Raw genomic sequence first — 17150 nt, forward strand, 5'->3', positions numbered from 1 at the left:
ACCGTGTCGTGGCGTCCGTTGATGTTCGAGTTTGCTGGCGGTGCGCATGCGTGACCTTCGAGCAAGGTGATATCTAGCTATATCTCTGCAGTGTTACACACCGGACTGGCAACTATCATTCGCCTTTGGCGAGCCGCTAGATTACCCAAAGTGTCATTGCCATTGGCGAGTTTGTTGTGTGAATCTTCAGGGAATTCTTCGTTAGGGAGTTTCCGCTGAGAAAATGTCGATGAGCGAGGTGGATCACGAGAAGAGGAAGCAGATCTCTGTACGAGGAATCGTAGATGTGGCTAATGTATCGAATTTCAAGAAAACTTTCAACAGACACTTGCATTACACTCTGGTGAAGGACCGAAACGTAGCCACTCACAGGGACTACTTCTTTGCCTTGGCACACAGCGTCAAGGACAATCTTGTGTCGAGATGGATTCGAACTCAGCAGTATTACTACGAAAAGGACCCAAAGGTACCGATCATTCTAAATTCTTCACATGTAGTATCGGGATTCTCGATCGCTACTCCTATTCGCATCTACAGCCAGATTTTACAAATTTCTTTAAACGGATACGGGCGGACAGTCTCGTGAATGTTAATTATTTTATAAATTACTTGTTATCTTAATTGTATACAATATGACCGTCTACTTGATTTTAATTTTTTTAATAGATACACGAATCCTATACTTGTGAAATTTTAGCCGGATAACACCGGCTAACGAGCGCTCTCCGACAATTTAACACGTACTCGAGTGTTTGATAGTTGTATTCCTTCAATTATTTTAATCGATTCTTGTATCATTCAATCTACCAGGCCACCGTATAAAGAAAAGATCATTTAAAGTGAGCTTATCGAAATTTTTTCCTATAAAAGATTTACCTAAATTATCACATAAGAAAATTAAACTATTAAAGTTTAAATTTGTAGTGCGTTGCAATTTACATTACGCACACTGATAAACTTTAGAGGTGCATGTGAGCAAAACATTGACTCGTCTATTTTGGGACATGTTGTCCCTGTCCTAAAGTGAACTTGCATCATTTATTCATTTTCTGTCTGAGTGTAACTAGCCTAGCACAACATATTCTCGTGCTTTAAAAATTTCATTGCTTTAGTGTACAAACTTATCGAATGACCTATGCGGTATAGAATTGGAGACATAATTATATCTCTTATCATTCCAGACTGATCTATGAAATGTTTTACAAACGTTGCAAGTTGATCCCATTATTAATGTTACAAGTAAACGTTAAAGATAAATCCTCACCATAATCGATTAGATGCAACAACGAAATTTTATTGACAGAAGAAACTGATAAATAAGATTTTGGCAGTGTGCCTACTGTCTAAACGTTTCTAAATGCGTTGAAGGGAACCAAAAACGTGGCATTGTCGCTCGAGTATTTTGCTACACGCGTGAACAGCTTCATTTTTTTCTATGGACTTTACGAAGGACCTCTATGCAAATCTATTGGCAAATATGTTATTGCACAAATATTTTTCGACGGATAGCCTTATCTCGCGTGGCTTTGTTAATAGTTAAAAAATTCTCTAGTCAGTGTTAGAACACAAACACGTGCCCTCTGGCCTATGGAAAATTTTGACTCTACAATTGACCTAACATAATTGTTCAATCGCCCCAAAGTGGTTTAGGCCTTTCAAAATTCAACGTAAAATAATAGGAAAATTAATTCCTAAGTCACGTGATAAATAACTTGGCAGAATCTGAAATTTTGGACATATTCCCAAAATTATTTCAATACTTTGGCTCTTCAATCTCCCTTTAAGTTTTGATTGCTGCTTTCACCTTTAATTTATTGTTGGAAGGATATTGCTTAAAAGCCTCGTGTCCATTAGACACCATACATGCAATAATTTTGTTTTTTCGAAAAAATAAAATAAAGCTCCAAATCGCATAAAATCCAGAAATAAACAACCCTTTATATTCGAAACGTGTAATGAACCCGACTGTGTATTTTTATCAATCGAGTCGCGAGCTCCGGTCTATTTAAAAAAATATTGAAAACTGGAAAGTTCCAGTATGAAGAAAAGGCTAAAAATTGTACAGTTGCTGGAAATGACGAAGGAGAAAAATGATTGTTATGAATGGCTATTGCATAATTGTGCTAAGGCATAATAATAAAGAATTATTTTTTAATCAGATTGTGTGAGCCAATCGACCCCGATCGGACTTAGTTCGAATGATCAGAGACGCCGGTTTATTTTTGTTCTTGTCAATGACGACGTATAATATAATAAGATTTATGCTAATTGATGCCGTAACAATGAACGGTCAAACAACAAGTTATTAATAATAATCTAAATATGATTTTTTTCAGAGAGTGTACTATTTATCTCTAGAGTACTATATGGGTAGGACGTTGCAGAACACCATGATCAATTTGGGAATTCAGGGAGCATGCGACGAAGCAATGTATCAGGTGAACTTATCGATGCTTTTCTGTTCATTTATATAAGGATACGAAAAGAATCGCAAGTTTGATAACTAACAAGAATCTGCACATGCTCGTAGATGGGTTTGGATATCGAAGAGCTGGAGGAACTTGAAGAGGATGCTGGATTAGGAAACGGTGGTCTGGGTCGTTTGGCAGCTTGCTTCCTCGACAGTATGGCAACTTTGGGCTTGGCAGCTTATGGTTATGGCATCCGATACGAATATGGTATATTTGCTCAGAAAATAGTAAATGGCGAACAGCTCGAAGAACCTGACGACTGGCTGAGGTACGGAAATCCTTGGGAAAAGGCGAGACCAGAATTTATGATTCCGGTGAACTTTTATGGTCACGTGATCGATTCACCGGAAGGAAGGAAGTGGGTGAATACACAGGTTGGTCAGTTTATTTATTTACTTTGACGGAATAGAAAGATAAGAAATCTTTCTTCACGAAAATTGTTTAACTCAATTTGGAAAATTAATTTTTAGGTGGTCTTTGCCATGCCATACGACAATCCAATTCCTGGCTATAAGAATAACGTGGTCAACACCCTGAGATTATGGTCCGCCAAATCTCCCGTTGAGTTCAACCTTAAATTCTGTAAGCACAAAAAATATAATTATTATCCAGGATGAATGGTAGTATTAAATCGAATATTTGAATGTTTTCAGTCAACGACGGTGATTATATCCAAGCAGTGATCGATAGGAATTTAGCAGAGAACATCTCCCGAGTACTTTACCCCAACGATAACTTCTTCGAGGGTAAAGAACTGAGATTGAAGCAGGAGTACTTCATGGTTGCTGCCACTCTTCAAGATATCATTCGTCGTTACAAAGCAAGCAAATTTGGATCTCGCGAAGCATGCAGGACCGACTTCTCCCAATTTCCGGAAAAAGTTGCTATTCAGTTAAACGACACTCATCCTTCCCTGGCTATTCCTGAATTGATGAGAGTTTTGATAGACGTCGAGAAACTGCCATGGGAGAAGGTGCCAATCTTTAATTTGTCTTCTTTTAATTTCTTTCTATCCATCTTTTTTCGCTCTCATATTAAAAGCAAATTTATTTCCAGGCTTGGGAAGTAACTAAGAAAACTTGCGCTTACACCAATCACACAGTTCTTCCTGAAGCTCTGGAACGCTGGCCTACTAGCATGCTGGAGAGCATCTTACCAAGACACCTGGAAATCATTTATCACATTAATTATCTTCACTTGCAAGAAGTTACTGCGAAATATCCTGGAGACATGGATCGTCTACGTAGAATGTCGTTGATCGAGGAGGAAGGGGAGAAACGCGTGAACATGGCACACTTGTCCATCGTTGGTAGTCATGCCATCAATGGGGTAGCCAGAATCCACTCGGAAATTTTGAAAGACACTGTGTGAGTAGCAGTAGTCCATACAAATACTAATTATCAATAGAGATCTGAGGTCATAATAGAATTTTACTTTCAGATTCCGTGATTTCTACGAAATGAATCCTGAAAAGTTCCAAAACAAAACTAATGGAATTACGCCGAGGAGATGGCTACTTCTTTGCAATCCAAATCTTTCGGACGTAATCGAGGAGAAGTGCGGCAGCGAATGGGCGGTTCATTTAGATCAATTGCAACAATTGAAACAATACGCGAAGGATCCAGTCTTCCAGAGAAGCATCGTCAAGGTCAAGCAGGAGAACAAAATGCGTTTGGCACAAATGTTGGAAAAGGACTACGGTGTACAAGTTAATCCAGCATCCATCTTTGATATCCAAGTGAGCAGGATATAATTCTTGTGATAATTGACATAGAATGGATTTTGAATAATAAAGTAAAATGATTTGATTACAGGTCAAACGTATCCACGAGTACAAGCGTCAATTGCTCAATTGCCTGCACATCATAACACTTTACAACCGAATTAAAAAAGATCCTTCAGCTCCATTTGTCCCAAGAACCGTGATGATTGGTGGAAAAGCAGCTCCGGGATATCATTTAGCGAAGAAAATCATAAAATTAATTTGCAGCGTTGCTCACGTCGTCAATAACGATCCAATCGTAGGTGATAGGTTGAAAGTAATTTTCTTGGAGAACTACAGGGTCACCTTGGCGGAAAAAATTATACCCGCTGCTGATCTCAGCGAGCAAATTTCCACCGCTGGTACCGAAGCTTCCGGAACAGGCAACATGAAATTCATGGTGAGTTATCCTCCCCGGTTTGTTCTTCGTACTCGTTCCCCTAAAATGATGGATTTGATAAAATATTAATGATGAATTTCAGTTGAACGGAGCCTTAACGATCGGTACCCTCGATGGAGCGAATGTAGAAATGGCGGAAGAGATGGGCAACGAGAATATCTTTATTTTTGGTATGACGGTGGATGAAGTGGAAGAGCTGAAGAAGAAAGGATACGACGCCTACTATTATTATAACAAATTGCCCGAGGCAAAACAGTGTATTGATCAGATTCAAGGTGGATTCTTCAGTCCCAACAATCCAAACGAATTCTCTGACATTGCCGATGTACTTTTGAAATGGGACAGATTCTTCCTTCTGGCCGATTACGAGAGCTACATCAAGATGCAGGATTACGTCGGTGAAGTTTTCCAAGACGAGAGCAAATGGGTGGAAATGGCCATTCACAATATCGCGTCCTCTGGCAAATTCTCTTCGGATCGCACAATCGAGGAATACGCTCGTGAGATCTGGGATGTTGAGCCAACCTATCAACGACTTCCAGACCCACACGAACCACGTGACATCTAAAGCGCTTCATGACATTATATAAGGCGTTCCAAAGTTAATATAAGTACTATTTCCGTTATAGCCAAGCACGAACATTTGTTCGTCTTGCTGATATCGCGGAAGAAAATATGTTACAATTCATTCTTAATATAGAAATTGAGAGTTTAAGCTGCGCCATTTTTTCTCGGCCAGTTTTATTACTGCATAACTGCCTCGATGTCTTAAAAGATTATTTTTAGCATTATTAGCAGTTTATCCAGGAGCATTGATTATCCCACGGAGAACTGGCTTCGAAATAAAATTTCTTTATTGTTAAAAACGCTGTGCGTTACGAAAAGAAGGATATTTTTGTAATTCCTATTTGCACCTGTAACGAAAGAGATCTAGTCCCTTAAAAATCTTGCACTTCTGAAACAAGATTTTATTTTTTAAGCAATCATTAACTTACACCTTCCGAAATGTTAACCTCTTGTTAGAAATTTATGAAAAAATAGAAATACGTGTTTGTATGCTCCTAAAATTGAAAAAATTAATTGTCGCAGTGTTTCAGTTTTATTACGTTTGTAGCTCTTTGTTTTTGTAAAGATTTTATCGATCAGTTGAATTATATTAATAATCTATAAGACTAATTTCATAACTACAAATCAATAGATTTTTTACACAAGAGCACCGATTGCCCTGATCTATTACAGAATACGATGAACGCGGTCAAATAGCGCAAAACATAAAATTTTAAAGTTATCGTTCAGAACATTACGATAATCAGATTTAATTACCCAATAGAATATGAAAAAGCACCGATTGACATCGCCTAATAAATAAAATTGATTATCTGAGCCAACGATATTTGTATTTCTCTAATTACGTTTTGAGAATAAAGTTTAATTTTAAAGACATATTTTTATGGTTATTAGTATTCTTGCAAAATTTCTATTGGGAGTGTTAAATGTTTTACCGAAGAGTGTAAAGTTTGTTAACTTGAAATGATCGATGTGGCTTGTAATGTGTTTGTTCGAGGAACGAGAGGGAGGAAAGGAGAGAGAGAGGGAGCGAGAGAGAGAGAAAGAAAGGAGAACAAGAATAGATTGCAGGTCTGTGTCTGTGTGAGAGGAGCTTAACTTAATAAGTATCTTGTGTGGCAGTGCTGTACAGCAACGTCGGACGGAAGTAAATTTATATGTATTCTCCACGAGCTCCGCTTGAAAATTAGTGGCAAAAATTAGCAAGTGTCGATTATGTCAGTCGATTCTTCGGTGGAAATTTTTGCTCAGACAAAGGAACAGGCGTTCAAGGATTTTGGATTCTATGACGAAGAAGCCACTCCTTTGGTAAGTTTACGCGTGCATGCACCGACTGTTCACTGATATCATATCCTGGATCGGATACGACGTCATTTGCACGAGTTATTGAAAATTCAGTCACCCACTATCTCGCAGATGCACCTGTTTTATACTGTACTGCTAAATACTTGAGCCATTTAAGATATTTTCCAGTTTCGTGTATTTCCGTCACCTCTCGGAAAGCTTCGCAAGGCGCGCCAGAATTTTGAATTATCGTCCTGCTCCAAACATTTCAGTTGAAGTTATCGCTAATATAAAAACTCTTATAATAACAATAATATTAATTATCCATCATTAATTAGTACTATATAAGTAATGAAAAAATTTTACGAAGTATTTCTTACGTAGGAGTTGAAAAGTTCCACAGTGTTGAGTCATTTGTAGCTCCAAAGTATATTTGGTTGAAAGGATAAGGGGCGAAAATATTTAACGACTCTGTAATGTAGGTGATCTATATAAAATCATACAATTTTTTTTCTCTTTTGTCCATTCATTATTATTTATCGTTCCCGTAATTTAACCAATTCAAGAAGTTTTAGAGTTTTAGTCAGATTAAACCATTTAAACCTTACAAATAACAACAACAATTAGAAAGCGTACTCGATTTGAAACAAAAGAAAAGGAAAGAAGAATCGATTCGGAGAAGCGAGAGAAACAAATCACTCCGATTTTCTTCAAGGAAAAAGTGCCATGGGGGTCGTTTAAATTTGTTTAAATTGCTTTAAATTGAATTTTGATTTTACACAGTTTTGGATAATAAAAATACTCAAGAACAGCAAATTTTTATCTCGTGGAACGCATTGGAATGCTTAAAGATTCGTGAGTTGAACATTGATTATTATGGAGCTTCTGGGAATAAATGACATATATAGTTATGTAAAATTAGCGAGCCTCTGGTGTTAAGCATGATAATAAATTTAATGATATATAAAAGACGCAGATTAGATAAGTGTCATGCAAAGTTGTCCGAGTGATGAAAGTCAAAAGGGCAAAAACGGAAATGCAGAGATTTCGCGTAAACACGATCCATGATCACGATCTCTATATCAACTTTGACGAGAATTTATTACGTACGACGTTAAGTTTCGTCGATAATTACTCTTAAAGAAAACGTAATTTATAGCACATTATTTATTTTCGTTTAGCATGCGTCGAAAGTTACACCGCTGCAGCCATTAAAACCGACATCGACTGTAATTGTAACTGGATATATCCCGGCTAATGCGATCAGGTAAAAATGACCTTGACTTATATTCCGACTCGTATAATAAAACGATTTGTTATCGTCCGTTGCAGGTTTGCCATAAATCTCACGTGCAAAGGAAATCTAAGTAACACGGCTCTGCATTTCAATCCTCGCATTGACAGGGGCTACGTCGTTCGGAATAGCAAGGTCAGAGGTCATTGGGAAGAAGAGGAAACTTGTTCACCAGCCGGACCTTCCGGTTGCATTTTTCGAAGAAACACCTATATCCACGTTACAATTTTCTGCACTGCCAATGCGTTTCAGGTAATGGCTTGTATTTCCCGCAAGAGTTTTAATGGACGGATGGAAAATTGTAATCTCTGTGACTTTTCCAGATTGCTGTGAATGGAGAACACTTTTGTGCTTTCTCGTACCGACTGCCGCTCGAAGATATCACCGGCCTGGAAGTCAACGGCGACATCGAAGATGTTAAATCGAGGCAGCTCACTCTCTTCGTTTATCCAGATCCAAAAGTTTGCAAACCTTCGCGCTCGTTTGTCCTGACGGTAGACCAACCCCTCGTGGAATGTTTGGTACGCTTTACGATTATATCATTAACGTAGATTGACCAAACGATGAAATTTAATCGTCATTTGTTTCAAGGACATCCCATTAACCGCAAATATTGAAAGCGAATTCAAAGTAGGAGCTCGTATCATTGTTATGGGAAGATTAAAATTGTTACCTCACTCGTGAGTTTAGTAAGACGTAAAGCAGTGAGAGCTCAATCAGTAATTGATCTTTTAATTTTTCTAATGCTGGTACTTTTTACAGGTTTTATTTGAACCTTCAAAAAGGTAAAAATATCTATCCACATCCAGAAATTCCGTTGCATTTGAATCCACGATTTTTGTACGGTAATAGTTATCCATGCGTTGTTATGAATTGTTGGACGAACGGAAAATGGAGCAATGAAGAGAGACATCAAGGTCAATTATCGTGGATGCCAGGAAGAGAGTTTTTACTCATGTGAGTATTATGAGAAAATGAAGTAAAGTTCGGATGAATGATATCGACAATTTTTTGACGTTCCGATAGAATCAGATGCGAGTTCGAAGGTTACACAATTTGGCTTGGCCAAAAGATGATCGGCGAATTTAAGCACAGGCTGCAACCAACGGTAGTGGACACCTTGAGAATTTCCGGTGATATTGTTCTGCAGCAAATTACTATGGAATACGCCTGATCCCATGTCACCTCGGCTTTCCTGCAAAAAAGAAGCTCCCTATCCGAGAAAATAACTGGGATATTCTAAGATCGGAAAAACTGAAAAGAACGTCTGATAAAAAATCGGGGACCGTTGCTTAGGTTACGTCTCTTTCTCACGAGTCAAGTGTTTCTCAAGTTTAATGATTTCCACTTTGTGGAGTATTTTTTTTTTATGTATATTAATCTTCTTCCCGTATCCTAAGAAGCGCAACCCACAAAGTTACATTTAAACGATTGAGATATGAATTACTCCAGAGATATTCCTACATGAACTTTTATTTCATTCGTTATCGTGGAATCGGTTTTTGGGAAAAAATACTCAACGCTTACTGTATCTCCTATTAAAAGTTATAGAAGTATTGTACGAATATTAAGATACCGATCAGTTTTTATACTTCTTACTGTAAAGAAACTGTATGTTTATAGTATGTGAAAAGTTTGACGGTAAAAATACCGCTACTGCGAGAGGGTCTATTTTTCTTTTTCAAAATAAAGGCTTGTAAAAAAAAAAGCATGTGTATTCCAGTGACGAAATTCTTTTAACTCATATAGACACCCCCCATAATGGCGAAGACTAGGCAGAATAACAGAAAAATGATGCGATCGATCGCGGTTGCTGCGAGAATCCATTCCAATTCCGTTAGGCTTTTGGTAGGAGCGATGAGATACAACCGGTCGTCCTCGTATTCATTACTCGTGCCGATTACCGTTGTACTATCCTCGTTGATATTCCCTCGCAACTCTTGGCCTGTTGTTCGCCGCTTTGCCAGAATCTTATTCAAAGAAATAACGAAAATGGAAGAATAAAATTGCTACAAAATTTCTCCAGGATTTTCCTTACCATTGACATCTGGTCGGATAGTCCCAAACATCTACCGAGCCAACCGAACAGAACAGATTTAATTTTTCGTGGAAGCGGTTCGCAGTAAGCTCTTCTAGATAAATTAATTACTATTGTCGATACGATCAAAGAAACCGTGACTTGGCACAGACATCCACTATAAAACAGCACTGAAAAATACAAATTCGTAGAAATACTGTACAAGTCAATTGGGAATTGAAACATTGGTCAGCTTACCTATGAGAGGAGGGTTGTTCGTAATAGGAATTTTCATACCAAAATACACCAAATAAATAACAATGATAATCAACGTGCAGGCTGATATTATCAATTTACTTTCACTGTGCGATGGCAACCAGAAAGTCACCAGAGTTAAGAAGACCACAGCTGAAAGGAAGAATCAAAAAATTACATTTATACAGTAATAAGTGAAGAATTTTTTCTTCATCTTCTAGTTACCTGTAGCTGGTGCTACAACTATACTTTTGTGCAACAATGAGGTTCTCTTAAGCGTCATATTGTAGTACAAGGTAATGTAAGGTTCGCTGCAGCATTCGTACACCACAGATTGTCTAGTTCTTGTTATGTTTATCACTTTCCATCCAACGTTTTGGCTAACGATCACAGCGTCCTGGTAAAGAACATTATTAAAGAATTTGCGAATATTGTTTTGTCGATTTAATTTTGTGTCTATTTTAAAAAAGATACTTGATCGTCGGACAATAGGGGAGAGAATTGTAGATCGATCTGTTCACCGTGAAAAGTCCAGGAGCCAAGTGTTAAGGAGCAGACGTGGACATCGTAAGGCCAATATCGAAGATCCAAATCGCAAAGGGCAATAAATTGCGATGGTGGTGCCCAATTCACAAGCCCATTCTCGTGCAACAGGAAGTGCGTATCGCCAAAGTATTCTATGGAATTCGGCGTTGCACTGAAAATAATTAAAATCGTACTTTTAATTAATTCTTTAGTAGCGATTTACGAGAACATTTTGTATGTGAATCGAGCACCTATTATATAAGACAATGTCCGGTTGCCAAACTTCGTGATTACCCACTTGGATCTGCGTAACTCCGCCATAATCCGAGCTATTCCATTGCAATTTTTCATCACGCCAGAACTACGAAATAAAGCTTTTGTGATTAATCCACTTATATAATTAACACGGCCCCTTAAAAATGCACAAGTATTACATACGTGTTGGGCCCACGCATTAACCGTGACAGATGATTTTAACTCGTCCTAAAATAAAGTAATATTTTCAGCTTAAACCTTTTTTATTATTTGTACAATAGTGAATGTAAAATACTAGCCACTGTAACGTGAGTCAGGATGATATTGAACATGACTTTGGTGGTATTGTAATGTTGCGTTGGTCTCGCGAATTTGTCATACTTTAGAAAGAGATCCCTCTTCAACCGATCCGTCCAAGTGTCGTTCCAAAGTGGAGCACCTACGATAACACAGAATCATCATTATATTTCGAAGAGCATCTTCAATTAAAATGGAGGAATCGGACCAGGAAGAGGAACCAGACGCGAACCAACGTCGAATCGATAAGAAATACAATGGGTTAATTTTCTACGATGAAGGTCATTCGATGATTGAGCTGATTTGACTTGAATGGCAGTCTAAGTGAATAAGCGACACCAAGCTTTATGCAGGGCGTCAAATTCTACGCCGGTGTAGCATTCTCGCTAGCTACTTGACCGTATTAAATATTATAAAATAATTTTATTCTAATTTTCGCGTCAAACGAAGAAAACAGCTGCAGTTAAATTTCAGCAACAAAATTATTCTTGCGAAATTAACAATATATACACTTTTTCTAATTTATCGATACAGGTAGAATTTTGAGTTTCAGCTTATAAACAAAGCAAAGAAAAATTATTGTGTTATCTCTTCGATGCACTAAGTGGTAGGGAGCTTAATACGGTCCACTGACCGGAATTTCTGAATTACATTATTATGTACTGTGTTCTAGTCACCCCAAGTGTCGTATCCAGTGACATTATTAATCCACGAATTGACGGTTTATCGTCTATTGATGCACCGCTCTAGTTTACCGTAACCATTCAGAAAATAGTTCGTTACTACAATTATTATTTTCTTCTTTTTTTTTTTTTAATAAAAGTACTAGTATGTATTTTTTGTCTAACGCGTATGGGGAAGATTTGTTTTTTTTTAAAAGATTCGACGTATTCATAACTGAGTATATAAAAAGGGTGGCGGTACTCACTGTGCGGTTGGGTTGGTGGTGATGATGTTTCGGAGTTAACCAAGTTGTTTTGAAGTATAAGACCAAGAAAGAGAATTGCAGCGAGGACGAATCTTGCTTTCATTATGAACTGTTGCACGACGTAGGTCGTACCAGAGCGTTACTGCTACTAGTATCTTTTGGCTAGAGACTCTTCCTCTCTATCTCTATCTGTCTCTCTCTCCTACACACATTCACACATGCATACACTCACTGTTCATCCAGTACTGGTACAAACTCATAATTGTCCCCCTGTATATGCACATACACATATCGCGGACCCCAACTTCTTTGCTGTTTTGTTTCTTTCTATCCTACCCCATTTCTTTCAAATTTCCCCCCTTCCTCTTAATCAATATCAAATAATTATTACGTGCATATATCGATATCAATTATTTCTAATCCAAAAATTCTTTTTAACTTCGCGCACATCTTTTTTCTGATTAATACCTCAACATGCTTTCTCCCGATACGGACAAGAATGGTGATGCCAAACAAAAGAGTAGCAAGCACTCTCGAGCAAAACCTGGTGTTGGATCGTTCATTTTAATATATTAACCTCAATCATTAGATATCGTGCATTAATGTTTACCTTTGTAAGGGCAAAAACTGCAGGTGAAAGAAGCCAAGAAAAATGAATCGGTTACCAAGGTGTGGAATTTTTAAATTAATTCAGTTAAACTTTATGAGAAATGAAAAACATTTTCAATTCAGAAGGACACTGGTGATATTCGTGGGTCCTCGGCGAGTGCGAAGCAGAAAAACTTCATCACGCAGGAGAGAGTCTCGGAAATGGAGATGCAAAGAAGACAAACGTGGCTTTTGCGAACTCGCATGAGCATCGCTTCGCAGAAGACTCGATTTCGAGTGACACAGGAGGTCAAGTTTCCGGATAATTTCAATGGATGCTATTGCGCACGATTTTCCGCCAATGGTGAAGTCTTCGCCACCAGTTTTGGCACTGGTGCAATTCAGGTTTCGATATTCTCGTAAAATTGCTCTGTCATTTCTCTTCGTCGATTCATAAAAATCATTCAGGTGAGGAACGGCGAGACTGGAGAACTCAAGACCACCCTCAGAAGTGGATTGGACACTTCATTTCCGGTTATGTGCTGTAGATTTAACCCAATTCGCAAAGACGTTTTTTATGCATCCAGTGCATGCGGGAATATCTTCATGTGCACCACCGATACAAACGAATTTACTAGATTTATAGCAGGTATTAAATTATAATAATGCATGATTATGGCCCAGCTAGTACATTATTCAAAGCAAAGCATCTTAAAATAATGCTCTATTGAAAGAATAAGTCTGATACTTATGGTGTAGGCATGTGATACGAAGAACGAGTTATCATTTGTCCGATCAAATTGATTACTTTAAGCAAGTAATTCTTAAAAGTGTTAATTTTAAGACTTAATTTTGATGCCTAATGCTCTGCATAATGTGGATGGCCTTATGTCATTTGGGATCATTCGGAAATTTCAGAACCGAAGAATGAAATCAACACGATCGACGTTAGCATGGGTGGTGATTACTTGGTTTCTGCGGGAAAAGATGCTGCTGTGAGGATTTACGATGCCGATACAGCAAAATTGATAAAAGTGTACAGAAAGAGCGAGGATGACATGGTAGAAAATCGAGTTACGAGATTTCATCGAATGAGAATATTCGCTGCAAGATTTCATACCTCTTATCCGGATTTAATAGTTACTGGTGGATGGGACGACACAGTTAGGGTAAATTTACTGGTACTCATAGAAAAATTTAATTTTAAGAATAACCATTTTATTTATAGATATGGGACGTTCGCGTAGATGCGGGCTGTATTAGGACCATCAAAGGACCTCATATATGCGGAGACGCAATTGACATACGGGTAAAGGATTTAAAAATTAACCATTTTATACACTAAAGTGTGACTCTCGAATAATTATAAAAATTACTTTAAGGTCCCGTTGAAAGAGTATTTTTTTGACATATTTAAATAGAACTCTCAAAGGATTGCATATTTAATTATTATTCAGAATGAAATTTTGCATGAGAGTACTTGTGAATCGATAAAAGTTTACAAGAATAATTTTCTTCGTATTAGGAATCTCAACTAATCACGGGATCATGGGTAGTCCGTGGAAGTCTTCAGGTTTGGGACGTAATGAGCGCGAAGCTGATAGAAACCATTCATCCGAAAAACAGACCAACGACATTGGAGGGTGAATTTTTATATGCAGTGCAATATTTTGATGGGGACCCCTATGGAGAGCACGTGGTTGTCGGAGGATCCGGAACTGGTGCTCTCGAGGTCATCAGTTTGAAGGAAAAGAAAGTTACAGGATCCCTCGTGGTTAATAAACCAATTGTAACCATCGACACCTGCAGAACTTCCATACTTTATGCCGGCATGGAATCCGTCCTTAGACTAGCCGATTACAGTTAACACAAGATTAAACATTAATTTTTAAACTTGCCCTTAACACCGATTTATTTATTTATCCATCGCCCTTTTCACCTCGAAAGTGAGAGTGAAGTTTTCGTCCCGTCACGAAACATCCAGAATTATCGATGAGCAGGGTTCATTATTACCTCGTAGAGAAGCAGAACGGAAGTGCCAGGGATGCTGAATCGACAGCGACGGCTAAAATAATAAATCGAAGCAGCGAGATGCTCGATGGCTATGTCACTTTGATGTAATATATGTCTCTTTGAATATCGTTATATAAACAATTTTTTTTAAATTTATTCTTTTGGACAATTATGTTATGTGATTTTATAAATGGCAGGAAACAAACCAACAATTTTTTTAGAAAAATTATATGGACCAATTTAAAAACGTAATTTTATGTGGAGGAAGATGCTGCTAAGAGAAGAAGAAGAAGAAGAAGGAGGAGGAGGTGAGAAAAAGAGAAAAGGGGGATAAAGTCGAACGGCGAGTGATGCCAAAGTTAAATATAAATGACGGTGGCAAGCGCCGCGACGCTCGTCCCACTGGATCCAGTCTCTTCGTGCCCTCCGCCGTGGACCAATCTCGAAACATCATTCGTGGTGAACGCGAATTTCGATTTCCGATTTCGAGAAACACCCTCTCCAACGACTCGAAACAGTGCGACAATTTTTATTAGTGCTTTTTTTGTTAATTCGTGACCTCTCAATTATTTTCCCTGTGCTTCGGATGAGTCTGCCGGATCCCTCTTGGATTTTTCGGTAATTTCAACTATCGATCTATTCGACTAACTGCAACAATTATTATTTATAAAATAAAAAATTCATCGTTGAAAAATCTTTACGTATTGATACATTTATTTGAATAAGAATCGAGTAGTTTTGTTTCTCGTCGACTTACTCTTTCAGATCTCTCGGTCGAGAATGTTTTCGAGTATTTTGATGAAAATGCCAACGTGACACCGGTTCTGGTTGACACCTACGTGCGGGGAGGTCCGGTCCAATAATAATTAGCCACTGCCAAGTTGTGAGTACCGGTGTTAGCAACCTCTGCCGTCTGCGTATCAGCAGACACCCGTTTCTAAGTGGCAGAGCACTATTTCTGATCGGCGATTCTCTACCGGCAGCATTATTTTTGGATCCCAGCATCCGAGGTCCTGGATCCAGCGCTATCTCCTCGAAAAAAAAAATTCTCCTCCACGAAATATCCTCCGAATCTTCTACAGGTCGTACTATTGGATCGAGGCCTCTTTTGACCTCCCACCCACTCTCCCCGCACGATCACTCTACGCTTCTAATTTCGTACCACCGAAAAGACATTTTTTCACCTAAATTTATTACCCCAATCAATTCAGCCTCTCTTTGCATCTTAACCGAAAGAAAGCAATCTATGAGACGTTTCTTTCCCCCTGTTTTTCTCTCCCTCGCATTAATATCCTTTCTTGAAATTTTTCTTTGATCAAGTCTCGCAAATTCATTACAACGGTCTAATTTAATGCCCGAGAGGAGAACAGTGAGGGTTTTAACTGGCGTTTGTATATTTTCAGATGAGACTTGAGAATCTGAACTTATTTAAATGGGAGACTATAATCATCACATCCGGACATGTGTGCGCTAGATTTCAGAGTATTCGAATTTACGAAGCCATTAAAGATGCGTCAGGATCACACCTGTCTTTGAATTCTAGCGCGATTCTCTACGTGCGAAATTCTAAAATTATTTCTACTCTAGCCTGGGCCCATTGGCCAGCTTTGCAAATCACTTCATCGGGCTTGGTCGATGACCCTGTGAAAAATTGGTAAATCATCACTAAAAATAAGAATGAGGGGTCTCTTGTGTTTGACAAATCGCCTTATCATCGTTCTGAAAAAATAATCGAAACGATAAATTTATCGGTTAAAAAATAAAAGTTTGCAAGTAATAAAAATGTTCAAAACCAATGACAAATTCAAGTGAAGATTTAGAGGAAGCAGCTTGGAATAATAGTTTATATATTAAATAGTGAACGATCTAAGTAAAAACGTTATTCCGATCGATAAATCACGGTTCAATTGCTATTTTCAGAGATTTTTTAGGACACTATTTTCCCACTTATATTTCAAAAGAGATTTCGTGTAGGCATATGGTGTCCCAAGTGGGTTTGAGTGAAAATACCCGGACTCGTGCGGTAGCAGATGCGTGTCGGTGTGTCTCGTTTAAAGAGCTGACAGGGACAGGAAATATTTGTCGTTACAGTGTAAAAACAAACCTTGACAAAAGCTATTTAGGATTACATAATGCGCTTGCAGTACTATCAGTTCATTCAGTCGCATCCAATGGACTCTGGACATTTTTCGTTAACAATATAACGCATAAAAGGGACGATTCTCGCGCGTGTGTATGTTGGTAGCACGCGGTGGACAAGGACGTTTGCTGATATCTGTGCCAGTTTAGAAATATCCGGAGGGGGCTGGGGAGAGCTGCGCAATTTCGTTTATAGAAACTACGCGATTTCGCTTATAGAAAGCAGAAATGTCATCCACGCAACTTCCCGCGATCTGGAAATAGACTACACGGATTATATTTAGCCAGGCCACACTCGTCATTCGGTTAAAAAGTCCAATTTCGTCACTTTCTCACCACCAACGTTTTTATTGCC

At 38.3% G+C, this 17150-nt stretch overlaps 5 protein-coding genes across 6 annotated transcripts in view; 4 read left to right on the top strand and 1 right to left on the bottom strand.

The window, feature by feature from the left end:
• Positions 1–106: 106 nt before the first annotated feature.
• On the top strand, positions 107–6078 carry GlyP (glycogen phosphorylase). Its single transcript, XM_066746931.1, has 9 exons — positions 107–466; positions 2337–2438; positions 2531–2845; positions 2942–3053; positions 3125–3444; positions 3528–3838; positions 3912–4209; positions 4286–4633; positions 4716–6078. Exons 1-9 carry the CDS (start codon positions 224–226, stop codon positions 5199–5201), a joined length of 2535 nt encoding a protein of 844 aa, XP_066603028.1. The 5' UTR covers positions 107–223; the 3' UTR covers positions 5202–6078.
• Positions 6079–6253: 175 nt separating this feature from the next.
• LOC136785709 (galectin-8-like) lies at positions 6254–8963 on the top strand. Of its 2 annotated transcripts, none has more exons than XM_066746934.1 (7): positions 6254–6508; positions 7666–7751; positions 7817–8030; positions 8102–8299; positions 8370–8458; positions 8541–8735; positions 8805–8963. In XM_066746934.1, exons 1-7 carry the CDS (start codon positions 6416–6418, stop codon positions 8950–8952), a joined length of 1023 nt encoding a protein of 340 aa, XP_066603031.1. In that variant the 5' UTR covers positions 6254–6415; the 3' UTR covers positions 8953–8963. The 2 variants fall into 2 exon arrangements, with proteins under 2 accessions (XP_066603031.1, XP_066603032.1); XM_066746935.1 differs by lacking the exon at positions 6254–6508 and adding an exon at positions 7496–7590.
• Positions 8964–9505: 542 nt separating this feature from the next.
• Positions 9506–12190, bottom strand: LOC136785708 (neuronal acetylcholine receptor subunit alpha-5-like). The gene is made up of 9 exons (XM_066746932.1): positions 12056–12190; positions 11130–11269; positions 11014–11058; positions 10827–10936; positions 10525–10747; positions 10276–10447; positions 10054–10203; positions 9817–9986; positions 9506–9748 (listed from the first exon to the last, which is right to left on the bottom strand). Exons 1-9 carry the CDS (start codon positions 12156–12158, stop codon positions 9515–9517), a joined length of 1347 nt encoding a protein of 448 aa, XP_066603029.1. The 5' UTR covers positions 12159–12190; the 3' UTR covers positions 9506–9514.
• A 339-nt stretch (positions 12191–12529) lies between these two features.
• On the top strand, positions 12530–14510 carry LOC136784068 (uncharacterized). Its single transcript, XM_066744551.1, has 7 exons — positions 12530–12604; positions 12689–12724; positions 12788–13048; positions 13112–13292; positions 13562–13812; positions 13872–13952; positions 14169–14510. The coding sequence occupies exons 1-7, from the start codon at positions 12530–12532 to the stop codon at positions 14508–14510; spliced, it is 1227 nt and encodes a 408-aa protein (XP_066600648.1).
• Positions 14511–15099: 589 nt separating this feature from the next.
• Positions 15100–17150, top strand: part of Msp300 (Muscle-specific protein 300 kDa) — an 83036-nt gene continuing 80985 nt past the window's right edge. Inside the window, exon 1 of the mRNA XM_066747840.1 lies at positions 15100–15274. The gene's annotated coding sequence lies outside the window, so the exon portion shown is untranslated. The remainder of the gene's footprint in view (positions 15275–17150) is intronic.

The sequence above is a fragment of the Prorops nasuta genome, unplaced genomic scaffold, assembly GCF_024137725.1.
Source record: "Prorops nasuta isolate Cenicafe-Biocafe unplaced genomic scaffold, Cenicafe_Pnas_1.2 PNAS00003, whole genome shotgun sequence".
In the NCBI taxonomy this organism is placed as follows: domain Eukaryota; kingdom Metazoa; phylum Arthropoda; class Insecta; order Hymenoptera; family Bethylidae; genus Prorops; species Prorops nasuta.

What these genes read in the sequence shown, in the direction of transcription:
- GlyP (XM_066746931.1), top strand. Translation starts at nt 224, where the DNA reads ATGTCGATGAGCGAGGTGGATCACGAGAAGAGGAAGCAGATCTCTGTA. An exon ending in ACTACGAAAAGGACCCAAAG is followed by an intron (nt 467 to 2,336) that starts GTACCGATCATT and finishes GATTTTTTTCAG; the next exon opens with AGAGTGTACTATTTATCTCT. An exon ending in CATCCATCTTTGATATCCAA is followed by an intron (nt 4,210 to 4,285) that starts GTGAGCAGGATA and finishes ATTTGATTACAG; the next exon opens with GTCAAACGTATCCACGAGTA.
- LOC136785709 (XM_066746934.1), top strand. Translation starts at nt 6,416, where the DNA reads ATGTCAGTCGATTCTTCGGTGGAAATTTTTGCTCAGACAAAGGAACAG. An exon ending in ATCCCGGCTAATGCGATCAG is followed by an intron (nt 7,752 to 7,816) that starts GTAAAAATGACC and finishes CGTCCGTTGCAG; the next exon opens with GTTTGCCATAAATCTCACGT. An exon ending in GGAAGAGAGTTTTTACTCAT is followed by an intron (nt 8,736 to 8,804) that starts GTGAGTATTATG and finishes ACGTTCCGATAG; the next exon opens with AATCAGATGCGAGTTCGAAG.
- LOC136785708 (XM_066746932.1), bottom strand. Translation starts at nt 12,158, where the DNA reads ATGAAAGCAAGATTCGTCCTCGCTGCAATTCTCTTTCTTGGTCTTATA. An exon ending in ACCACCAACCCAACCGCACA is followed by an intron (nt 11,270 to 12,055) that starts GTGAGTACCGCC and finishes GTGTTATCGTAG; the next exon opens with GTGCTCCACTTTGGAACGAC. An exon ending in CCCTATTGTCCGACGATCAA is followed by an intron (nt 10,448 to 10,524) that starts GTATCTTTTTTA and finishes GTTCTTTACCAG; the next exon opens with GACGCTGTGATCGTTAGCCA.
- LOC136784068 (XM_066744551.1), top strand. Translation starts at nt 12,530, where the DNA reads ATGCTTTCTCCCGATACGGACAAGAATGGTGATGCCAAACAAAAGAGT. An exon ending in TTGGCACTGGTGCAATTCAG is followed by an intron (nt 13,049 to 13,111) that starts GTTTCGATATTC and finishes AAAATCATTCAG; the next exon opens with GTGAGGAACGGCGAGACTGG. An exon ending in GATGGGACGACACAGTTAGG is followed by an intron (nt 13,813 to 13,871) that starts GTAAATTTACTG and finishes TTTTATTTATAG; the next exon opens with ATATGGGACGTTCGCGTAGA.